At 45.3% G+C, this 12,249-nt stretch overlaps 1 protein-coding gene across 1 annotated transcript in view; it reads right to left on the minus strand.

Annotated features, from left to right (window-relative positions):
* The window catches only part of LOC140196960 (scavenger receptor cysteine-rich domain-containing protein DMBT1-like), a 38,072-nt gene that overhangs the window by 9,736 nt on the left and 16,087 nt on the right, over positions 1-12,249 (minus strand). Inside the window, exons 3-5 of the mRNA XM_072256897.1 lie at positions 11,239-11,553; positions 1,123-1,437; positions 324-398 (exon numbers count right to left, since the gene is read on the minus strand). Coding sequence (XP_072112998.1) covers positions 324-398; positions 1,123-1,437; positions 11,239-11,553 — 705 coding nt within the window. The remainder of the gene's footprint in view (positions 1-323; positions 399-1,122; positions 1,438-11,238; positions 11,554-12,249) is intronic.

Consider the following 12,249-nt stretch of genomic DNA (forward strand, 5'->3'; position numbering starts at 1 on the left):
CTGGCAAACAATTTTCTGTCCTTCTGCAGTTAAACGTTCCGATACTCTCCAAACTTAGTCTATCTCGAGTTTTTGATTACAACGCGTTCAGCAAGAATGTTTTATCGCTTTTGCTAAAGCAGCGAATTGCTCTACATTGTACTTAAATATTCTCTTGCACTGACGCGACAAAAAAATCAAGTGAGAAAGGAAAAGTTAAATTGAGGGCGGAAAAGTCTGCATCCTTCTGAGACCAGGAACAGAGAAAAGGCCTTAAAACAAGAAGTATGAAAATAAATGTATAGATGTTGCATATTTTGAATAATGAAAATATCAGTAATTACTGGAGGCTTTTGGAAATGGGTTGATTATCTTCTCCTTCTTGACCTTCCCAATTAGCGATTTCGATGGCCATGTTTCTGTAAAACATTCAACTCATCATTTCAGTGAAATATTCCAAATGCAGGTCCTTACGTTTATAGATAAATAATATAATAAAGATATCAATAACATTGTCAGAGTGCAGAGAACATTGTCAATTATGCCGCCAGGAATTGAGACTATGAGTTATAGGGAAAGGGTGAATAAGGATACACTCACAACACGCTGGAGGAACTCAGCAGGTCGGGTAACATCCATCGAAACGATCGGTCGACGTTTCGGCACGACCTGCTGAGTTCCTCCAGAGTGTTGCTTTGACCCCAGCATCTGCAGGTTATTTTGGGTGAATAAGGTAGGACGTTATACCCCGGAACTTAAACTTAGAAGAATGAGGTGAGATTTGTTAGAGATAACCGCCATTATGAGTCGCTTAGACAGAATCCATTCAAAAAGGCTTTTTCCACTCAGGGTCAGGTAGTCTAGAACTACAGCTCATATTTTAAGGGTAAATGGTGAAGTCTTTAAGGGAAACATGAGGGGATATTTCTTCACTCAGAGCGTGGAACGACTAATCTGTGGATCTGTGGGAAAGGGTTTATTTCAAATTTTAAGAGAAATTTGGACAGGTCCGTGGTTGGGAGGGAAATGAAGAGCTATGATCCAGGTACGAGCCGATGGGGCTAGGAAGATTAATAGTTTGGCACGGGTAGGTGGGACGAAAGACCCGTTTCGCAGTCTGTGACGCTATGACGATATACTCACCTGAACAAATGATCCCAACATCCTCCTCATGTTTGCAGTTGTGCTGACCCCATGCTGAAGATGGGCATTGCCATAAAAGTGAGTCACCCAACCGACATCTCACGTCATCCAGCCAGATCGGTCCAGTCCCTTCTCCAAATGTAGCGCTGTTTTCTATTAATTTTGCCGAACCGCAGTTGAGCTGGGAGCAAACAACTTGTGCATTCTCCATGCCAAATGAATCAGAGCAAACTGTTCCCCATGTTCCGTTAAAGAAAACCTCAAGTCTGCCCTGGCAGGGATTCTCCCCATTTGCCAACCTTATCTCCCTGTGATCTGAAGAACAAAGAACAAACCGGATTCTTGATTATAGCTTCATGCTAATAATTAATTGTGATGTGGGTACATGGTGATCAGGGATGTGCAGCACCTCTGATGATGGGGCTTATGGCGTCCAAACTCCCCTTTGGACACTCAGCTTTCACCAATGACTCGAAGTAAATGTTTGCATGCGACACCGGCCACACATTGGTGCACCGTTTCGACAGGGAAGCTAAACAAGGCGAGGGGGACGGCGGGACCCGCATCGCACAGAGATGTTCACATGCCTGCGCTAGCATGAGAAGACAGCTCCGGCAGAGTGGACGTGAAAGATCTACAGTGAGATCCAACGGTCAGGAAGGTTGAATATTTTGATTCATAACTAGTGTATTATGCCTGAACAATGGGACGAGGAAGGATTTGGCTCGTGTAGACTGGGAACACGGTCTGTATTGTGAGATGGTTAAAGAACAGTGGAAAACTTTCAAAGAGATTTTGTAACGGTAATCAACAAAAGTATATTCCACTGAAAAACAAGGACAGTAAGGGTGGGGATAGTAAGCCTTGGATAAAAAAGGAAAGGGACATTGCATTCGGAGATTTTCCGGTTAGCGGACGAGGGTTGGACACGTGAATAGCTCCCCACCGGTCACACCCTTTTTCACACTGCGAGAGCCACTGATCGATCCTCCAAAAACCCACTTTTTCTGTGGGCACAACAAAGCTCATTCAGTGTCCAACGACATGTGTCTGTCAGTCTATCAGCTGACCTTCTATTTATCTCACCGTGCTGAACACCAGCTGTCCGTCAAGCAGCTCATCCCTTCTCTCTCTGTAAGAACACAGGAGCTGCCAGTGTCCTTGCAAAGTGTAAACATGCTGCAAAGAAACCATAACACCATTTGAAAGCAGTTTTCGCCTCTCTCTCTCTCTTAATAACAAGGTGTCTGGTGTTGAACAACTCTCTCTCTCTCTCTCATTTCAAAAGGACAGTTCACTGGGGTAATTCAGGACCCCGTCACATTGATGATACCATATTGAGTGGAAAAGCAAACTGTGCAGAAGATGCAGAGAGTCCGCAAAGACCCATAGATAGCTGTAGTGAGTGGGCAAGGCCGTGGCAGATGGCATAGAATGTTGGTAAATGCGAGGACATCCACTTGAAAAACGGAAGAGCAGATTATTATTCAAATGGTAAAATATTGCAGCACGCTGTTGTGCAGAGGGGCTTATGAGGACTTGTGCATGAATCTCAAAAGGTTGCTTTCCAGGTACAGCTGGTTATGTAAAATAATGTATTGTTGGCCTTCATTGCTAGAGGGATTGAATTTAAGAGCACGGAGGTTATGTTGCAAATGCACAGCGTATTGGTGAGGTCATACCTGGAGTACTGCGTGCAGTTTTGGTCTCTTAATTTGAGGACGGGGATACTGGATGCGGAGGTGATAAACAGGAGGTTCAGCAGTTTGATTGCAGAGATGAGGGAGTTAGGCAATGAACAGAGATTGAGGCGCCTTGGACTGGTCTCTCTGGAATTCAGAAGAACAGATCTGATAGAAATATATAAAGTTATGAAAGGGATAGATAAGATAGACGCAGGGAAGTTGTTTCCTCTGGCAGGTGATACTAAAACTAGGGGATATAGTCTCAAAATTCTGGTGAATAGATTTAGGACGGAGATAAGGAGAGACTGCTTTTCTCAGAGAGTGATGAATCTGTGGAATTATTCGCCCACTGCAGCAGTGGAGGCTACCTCATTAAGTGTATTTAAGACAGGTTGGACAGATCTCTGCATAGCAGGGGAATTCAGGTTTTTGGGAAAATTGCAGATAGGTGGGGATGAATCCATGGCTTAGAAACATAGAAACGTAGAAAACGTACAGCACAATACAGGCCTCTCGGCCCATAAAGTTGTGCCGAACATGTCCCTACCTTAAAAATTACTAGGGTCACCCATAGCCCTCTATTTTCTAAGCTCCATGTACCTATCCAAAAGTCCCTTAAAAGACCTTATCGGATCCGCCTCTGCCACCGTTGCCGGCAGCCCATTCCACGCACACACCACTCTCTGCGTAAACAAAACTTACCCCTGACATCTCTTCTGACATCCTCCCCAGCACCTTAAACCTGTGCCCTCTTGTGGCAACCATTTGGTGGGAAAAAAACCAATGTCTGTCCAGATGATCAATGCCTCTTATCATCTTATACAACTCTAAATGGTCACGTCTCATCCTCCATCTCTCCAAGGATGAAAGACCGAGTTCACAGTGTGGCCTAACCAGAGTTTTATAGAGCTGCATCACTACTTCACGACTCTTAGACTCTATCCCTCGACTTATGAAAGGTAACTCACCATAAGCCACGTGAACGCGTGTCGGGTACTGAGCCTGGCGCTGTTGTGCAGGAGAGAAGGAAGAAGAAGAGGAATGCGGTAATCATAGTCAGGGGAACAGGCAGGAGATTCTGTGAGCGTTATAGAGATACCCGCATGGTGTGCTGCCTCCCAGGTGCCAGGGTACGTGATATCTCGGATCGGGGGCAAAATATTCTGAAGGGAGAGGGCGAGCAGACAGTTGTCTTGGTACATGTTGCTACCAATGACATAGATAGGGAAAGGGAGGAGGTCCTGAAGAGAGATTTCCGTGAGTTAGGAAGGAAGCTGAGATGCAGTTCCTCCAGGGTAGTCATCTCGGGATTGCTAACTGTGCCACGTGCTAGCGAAGACAAGAATAGAAGGATCAGGCGGATGAATGCGTGGCTGAGAGACTGGTGCAGGGGGCTGGGCTTTAGATTCTTAGATCTTTGGCATCACTTCACGGGTAAGTATGACCTGTTCAAAAAGGATGGGATACACCTGAACCCGAAGGAGACCCGCATCCTGGAGGGAAGGTTTAATAGAGTTGTTAGGGAGGGTTGAAACTAATTTGGAAGCGGGGATGGTAACCGGAATGATAGAGCAGAGGAGGGGGGAAACAGAAATAAATCCAAGATAGTGAGCAGTAAAGATGTCAGGAAGGACAGACAGGTGATGGAGCAAATTTGCAGGCATTGGGGTGAGTTGCTGCGCAATACATTTGCAGTGCAATCTAAGCAAAAAGTACCAAATACCGGTCTTAAGGTGTAACACTTAAATTCACGCTGCGTAAGGAATAAGGTGGATGATCTTTTCGTACAGCTACAGATTGACAGGTATGATATTGTGGCCATCACTGAGACCTCGCTAAAGGATGCATGTCTCTGGAAGCTGATCGTCCAAGGATACACGTTGTATCGGAAGGATAGAGAGGTAGGCTGAAGGGGTGGCGTGGCTTTATTGGTAAGAAATGATATTAAATCATTAGAAAGAGGTGACATAGGATCGGAAGGTGGAGGATCTTGATGGATTGTGCTGAGAAATCGCAGGGGTAAAAGGGCCCTGATGGCAGTAATAATCAGGCCTCCTAACAGCTGCAGTGATGTGGACTACAAATTACAACAGGAAATAGAAAAGGCTTGTCAGAAGGGCAGTGTTATGATAATTGTGGGGGATTTTAACATACGAGTGGATTGGGAAAATCAGGTCTGCACTGAATCTTAAGAGAGAGAATTTGTAGAATGTCTACGAGATGGCTTTTTAGAACAGCTTGTTGTTGAGCCCACTAGGGGATCGACTGTACTGGATTGGGTATTGTGTAATGAACCGGAGGTGATTAGAGAGCTTGAGGTGAAGGAATTCTTAGAAGGCAGTGATCATAACATGATTGAGTTCACTGTGAAATTTGAGAAAGAAAAACCGAAATCTGATGTGTCGGTATTTCAGTGGAATAAAGGAAATTACAGTGGCATGAGAGAGGAACTAGCCAAAGTTGAATGGGAAGGGACACTAGCGGGAAGGACGGCAGAGCAGCAGTAGCTGGAGTTTAAGCGAGAAGTGAGGAAGGTGCAAGACAAATATATTCCAAAAAAAGAAGAAACTTTCGAATGGAAAAACAATGGCTGACAAGAGAAATCAAAGCCAAAGTCAAAGCAAAGGAGAGGACATACAAGGAGGCAAAAATTACTGGGAAGACAGAGGATCAGGAAGTTTTTAAAAGCTTACAAAAGGAAACTCGGAAGGTTATTAAGAGGGAAGAGATGAACTATGAAAGGAAGCTAGCAAATAATATCAAAGAGGATACTAAAGGCTTTTTCAATTATATAAGAGTAAAAGACAGGTGAGCGTAGATATCGGACCGATAGGAAATGATGCTGGAGAAATTGTAATGGGAGATAAGGAGATCGCGGAGGAACAGAAGGAATATTTTGCATCAGTCTTCACCGAGGAAGACATCAGCAGTATACCGGACACTCAAGCGTGGCAGGGAAGAGAAGTGTGCACAGTGACAATTACGACAGAGAAAGTACTCAGGATGCTGAATAGTCTAAGGGTAGGTAAATCGGCCGGACCAGATGGAATGCACCCTCGTGTTCTGAAGGAAGTAGCTGTGCAGATTGCGGAGGCATTAGCAATGATCTTTCAAAAGTCAATAGATTCTGGCATGGATCCGGAGGACTGGAAAATTGCAAATGTCATTCCGCTATTTAAGAAGGGGGCAAGGAAACAAAAAGGAAATTATAGACCTGTTAGCTTGACATCGGAGGTTGGGAAGTTGTTGGAGTCGATTGTCAAGGATGAGGTTACAGAGTACCTGGAGGCATATGACAAGATAGGCAGAACTCAGCATGGTTACCTTAAAGGAAAATCCTGCCTGACAAACCAATTACAATTTTTTGAGGAAATTACAAGTAGACTACACAAGGGAGATGCAGCGGAGGTTGCATATTTGGATTTTCAGAAGGCCTTTGACAAGGTGCTGCACATGAGGCTGCTAAACAAGATCAGAGCCCATGCAATTACTGGAAAGTTACATACGTGGATAGATCATTCGCTGATTGGTAGGAAACAGAGAGTGGGAATAGAGGGATCCTATTCTGGTTGGCTGCCGGTTACCAGTGGTGTTCCACAGGGGTCCGTGTTGGGGCCGCTTCTTTTTACGTTGTACATCAACGATTTGGATTATGAAATAGATGGCTTTGTGGCTGAGTTTGCTGAAGGGAGGGGCCGGTAGTGCTGAAGAAACAGAGAGTCTGCAGAGAGACTTGGATAGATTGGAAGAATGGGCAAAGAAGTGGCAAATGAAATGCAATGTTGGAAAGTGTATGATTATGCACTTTGGCAGAAGAAATAAACGGGCAGACTATTATTTAAATGGGGAGTGAATTCACAGTTCTGAGATGCAATGGGACTTGGGATTCTTCGTACAGGAGACCATTAAGATTAACCTCCAGGTTCAGTCAGTAGTGAAGAAGGTGAATACAATGTTGGCATACATTTCTAGAGGAATAGAATATAGGAGCAGGGATGTGACGTTGAGGATCTATAAGGCACTGGTAAGACCTCACTTGGAGTACTGTGGGCAGTTTTGGTCTCCTTATTTAAGAAGTGATGTGCTGACGTTGGAGAGGGTTCAGAAAAGAATCACTGGAATGATTCAGGTAATGAGAGGGTTTACATATGAGGAACATTTTTCCGTTCTTGGACGATATTCGTTGGAGTTTAGAGGAATGAGAGGGACCTCATTGAAAAATCTCGAATGTTAAAAGGCATGGACAGAGTGGATGTGGCAAAATTGTTTCCCCTGGTGAGGGAATCTAGTACGAGAGGGCATGACTTAAGGACTGAAGGGCGCCCATTCAGAACAGAGATGCGAAGAAATGTTTTTAGCTAGAGGATGGTGATGCTATGGAATTTGTTGCCACGGGCTGCAGTGGAAGCCAAGTCATTGGGTGTATTTACGGCGGCGATTGATAGGTATCTGAGTAGCCACAGCATCAGAGGTTATGGTGAGAAAGCGAGGGAGTGGTACTAAATGGGAGAATGGATCAGCTCATGATAAAATGACGGAGTAGAGTCGATGGGCCGAATGGGCGACTTCTGCTCCTTTATCTTATGTTGCTGTGATCTTAAATACCCTATCTACCTGTGAGGCAACTTTCATGGATGTGGACATGTACCCCGAGATCCCTCTGCTCCTCCACACTACCAAGTATCCTGACAATTACTTTGCACTCTGCCTTGTAGTTTGTCCTTCGAAAGTGTACCACCTCACGCTTCCCCGGGTTGAACTCCTTCTGCCACTTCTCAGCCCACTTCTGCATCCTATCAATGTCTCTGCGCAATCATCGACAATCCTCTACACTATCCACAACACCACCAACCTTTGTGTTGTCTGCATACTTGCCAGCCAACTCTTCTACACGCACATCGAGAACTTTAATAAAAATCACGAAAAGTAGAGGTCCCAGAACCGATCGCTGCGGGACACCACGAGTGTGAACCCTCCAATCCGAATGTACTCCGTCCACCACGATCCTCTGCTTTCTGCAGGCAAGCCAATTCTGAATGCACCTGACCAAACCTCCCTGGATCCCATGCCTTCTGACTTTCCGAATAATCATACTGTCATAAGGGGGGCGCTGGTAGCAGACCCAAGTGCAAGACACAGACACTGAAGTACTAGGGTCAGGACTAGGATACAGGGTGAGGGCTAGGACATGGACATGAAAACCGGGAACCCGGAACAGGACTGGACAAGAGAGCTAGGAGCCCGGGATTAGACTCCGAGCCAGAGACTTGAGGCGAGGCTTGAGACCAGCGACTTGAGGCGAGGCTTGAGACCAGAGACTTGAGGCGAGGCTTGAGGCTTGGGGTCTTGAAGCTTGGCTTGGGGCGAGGCTCGAGGCTTGCGGTCTTAAAGCTTGGCTTGGAGCGGGGCTCGAGGCTTGGGGTCTTGAATCTCCTCCTGCACAGGGCGCGGTAATCCTGGGCAAGGCGTGGTACTCCTCCCGACGGAGGCAGGGGATAGGAAGGGAAAGACCGAACCGCAGGGTAACGGCATTACAGCCCGCCTTACCCGACGAAGGCAAAGGACAGGAAGGGACAGGACCAACCGCAGGTAACGGGAAGACGGCCGGGCTTATCCGACGGAGGCAAAGGACAGGAAGGGACAGAACCAACCGCAGGGTAACGGCAGGACGGCCTGACTGACCCGGCGGAGGCAAGGGACAGGAACGGACAGAACCAACCATAAGTAACGGCAAGACGGATGCAAGGGACAGGAAGGGACAGAACCAACCTCAGGGTAACGGCGATATAGTCTGGCTTACCGACGGAGGCAAGGGACAGGAAGGGAGCTTTGGTCTCTGGAGGTGTTTATGCAGCCAGTTCCAACGAAAATCAGCTGCTTCAATTAGTGCTCAACAGAGACAGAAACAGGGTAGACAGGAAAACCCGGAGCAAGGCTCGATGGGCGGGACCGTGAACCGGAATGCGGACTTCATGGACTGGACCATGATACATACCTTGCGCAACCTTGTGAAATGCGTTACTAATATCCATGTAAATCACATCCACTGCACTACCCTCATCTATTGGCCTGGTCATTTTCTCAAAGAACTCTATCAGACTTGTTAGACACGATCTGTCCTTCACACAAAGCCATGCTGACTGTCCCTGATCAGACCATGATTTTCTAAGTGCCCATAGATCCTATGTCTAAGAATATTTCCCCACAGATTTCCCACAACAGACGTAAGACTCACTGGTCTATAATTATCAGGACTATCTCTACTACCTTTTTTGAACAAGGGGACAACATTCGCCTCCCTCCAATCCTCCGGTACTATTCCCGTGGACAACGAGGACATAAAGATCCTAGCCAGAGGCTCAGCAATCTCTTCCGTCGGCTTGTGGAGCAGCCTGGGGAATATTCCATCAGGCCGCAGGGACATATCCGCCCTAATGTATTTAACAACTCCAACTCCTCCTCTCCCTTAATATCAACATACTTCAGAACATCAACCTCACTCATATTGTCCTCACCGTCATCAAGTTCCCTCTCTTTGGTTAAAACCGAAGAGAAGTATTCATTGAGGACCTCGCTCAATTCCACAGCCTGCAGGCACATCTTTCCACCCGTAGCTCTAATCGGCCTTCTTCACTCCTGTCATCCTTTCGTTCTTTACATAATTGAAGAATACCTTGGGGCTTTCCTTTACCCTAATCGCCAAGGGCTTCTCATGCCCCCTTTCTGCTCTCCTCAGACCCTTCTGAAGCTCCGTTCTTGCTACCCAGCATTCCTCAATAGACCCATTTGATTCTTGCTTTCCAAACCTCATGTATGCTGCCTTCTTCCACGTGACTAGATTTTCCACCTCACTTGTCACCCATGGTTCCTTCACCCTACCATTCTTTATCTTCCTTACCGGGACAAATTTATCCCCAACATCTTGCAAGAGATCCCTAAACATCGACCACATGTCCATCGTATATTTCCCTGCAGGAACATCCGCCCATTTACTCCCGCAAGTTCTAGCCTTATAGCCTCATAATTTGCCCTTCTCCAATTAAAATTTTTCCTGTCCTCTCTGATTCTATCCTTTTCCATGATAATGCTAAAGGCCAGGGAGCGGTGGTCACTGTCCCCCAGATGCTCACCCACTGATAGCTCTGCGACCTGACCCGGTTCGTTACCTAATACTAGATCTAGTATGGCTTTCCCCCTAGTCGGCCTGTCCACATACTGTGACAGGAATCTGTCCTGGACACACTTAACAAACTCTGCCCCATCTAAACCATTGGAACTAATCAGGTGCCAATCAATATTATGGAAGTTAAAATCACCCATGATAAGAACTTTGTTATTTTTGCACCTTTCCAAAATCTAACTCCCAGTCAGCTCCTCGGTATCTCTGCAGCTACCAGGGGGCCTATAGAATTGAATTCTCCCATTAGCATTTTAATACTGTCCTTTTGGCATTCATTTTCTATCTTGCGTTACAATTGGTAGGACACATCCTTACTACTGTTCGCGGGTCTGTATACAAATCCCATCAGTGCATTTTTATTTTTGCAGTTCCTTAGCTTTATGGATGTCACCTCTTTGGAATAATTTGATTTAATTTTTAACCAACAGAATTATGCCGCCCCCTCTTCCTTCCTGCTCGTCCTTTCGATGCAATGTGTATCTTTGGACATTATGTTCCAAGCTATTATCGTCTTTTAGCCATGATTTAGTGATACCTAAAACATCCTGCCTGCCAATCTGCAATTGTGCTGCAAGTTCATCTACCTTATTCTGTGTACTGTGTGCATTCAAATACCGTATCTTCAGTGCTGTATTCATCGGTTTTAGATTTTGCTCACCATCCACGTTGCAACTCATCCTAGTGACTGCAATATTGCCCTGTCAACAGCCTCAGCCTCTCCTGTCTACACATTGCCTCTATTTGCAAACCAGTGACCATTTCCCCCGCACTATTATCCGCCTTTCCTCCGATACGTCTGGAATTGAAATATATGCAGTTCAGGACATAGTCGCACCATGCTCAGCCTTTTCATTCCTAACGTTGTCTGAGGTCTTACAAACCTATGCCTTCATAACCTCTCCACTAACTATTCTGGCACTGTGGCTCCCATCCACCGACAGCTCTAGTTTCAATCACACCATGCAGGATCAAAAAACCTTTCCTCTGGGATATTAGTATCGTTTCCCTTTGGACTTCCACAGGAATCAAAAACGAATTAAAAAAATATAGCACTATTATCGACTTATTTATAGTTAATTCATTGAACCGTTGTTGGTTTTGTGGTAGTGTTGGTGGTTTTTCAATACGAGAAATAATGCCAATTTTATCGATTACCTTTACGAAATTATCTTACACGGGAATGTCAAAATGGACTTCATCACAGTGAGAGAAAAGCATTCTTATGCCTGCATGCCTTAAAAATCTACTCACCTGAACAGATAACTCCAGCATCTTCTTTGTGAACACAATCGTTCTCGCCCCATGCTCTCGCCGCACATTGCCACAAGGCCGAATTATTCGCTGAACACTTGACGTTGTCCAACCAGACAGGACCTGAGCCTTGGCCAAACCAACTGGACTTCGTGATATTAACAGCATGTCCACAATTCAGTTCTTTGCAAACAACATGTGCATCTATGAAATCCCAAGCATCATCACACACGGTGCCCCAGATTCTGTCATAATAAACTTCTACCCTTCCGGCACAACGACTTGCACCATTCACCAGCCTTACGGGAACATTATCTGCAGCACGAAATATTATTAATTAAATGAGTTGGCTTTCTGGAAACAACTTGACTAAGGCTTGCAATCAATCAGGCTGGACAGATAATTGTCAAGTGTAACTTCATTACTCTGCTTAATATAAATTCGCAAAACACTGGTCATTTATAACAAAGGAGAGGGCGCTTGCAATCTTCCAGCTCAAGGTCAACTTCAAGATTGTTTAATTTTGTTTCCAGTACACAATTGAATAGGAGAACGTAATACTTTTTTTTCCTCCGGTTCTGATGCGGTGGTAAAAAGAAAAGCCCAATCAGGTGAAGAACACAACAATAAACCTGCAGAATAAATATAAAGTCTATAATGTGACACAAGGCACAGGAGTGTTTGTACATAAGATCACTCTGACAGGAAATGATAAAGCAGTGGGGGTTGGGTGCGCAAAGGGGTCAGGAGGTGACTGGAGCTGTTGATTAGTCTGACTGCTTGGGAAAAGTAACTGATTTTGTGTCTGATTTACCTGGCGCAGATACTACGCAGCCTCCTCCTGATGGGAGTGCAGCAAACAGTCTATGAACAACCATGTTTCGCAAATTCTTCCTTGAAGAACTGAAGATATTTGCGATGGATATAGATTGTTCACATCCATTCAACATTTTTCTGCACTTTTTGAAAGTGCAATCTTTCTTAATTCCTTCCAGTCTGTGGTTCAAATTT

This window comes from Mobula birostris, chromosome 4 (assembly GCF_030028105.1).
Source record: "Mobula birostris isolate sMobBir1 chromosome 4, sMobBir1.hap1, whole genome shotgun sequence".
NCBI classification, from domain to species: Eukaryota; Metazoa; Chordata; class Chondrichthyes; order Myliobatiformes; family Myliobatidae; genus Mobula; species Mobula birostris.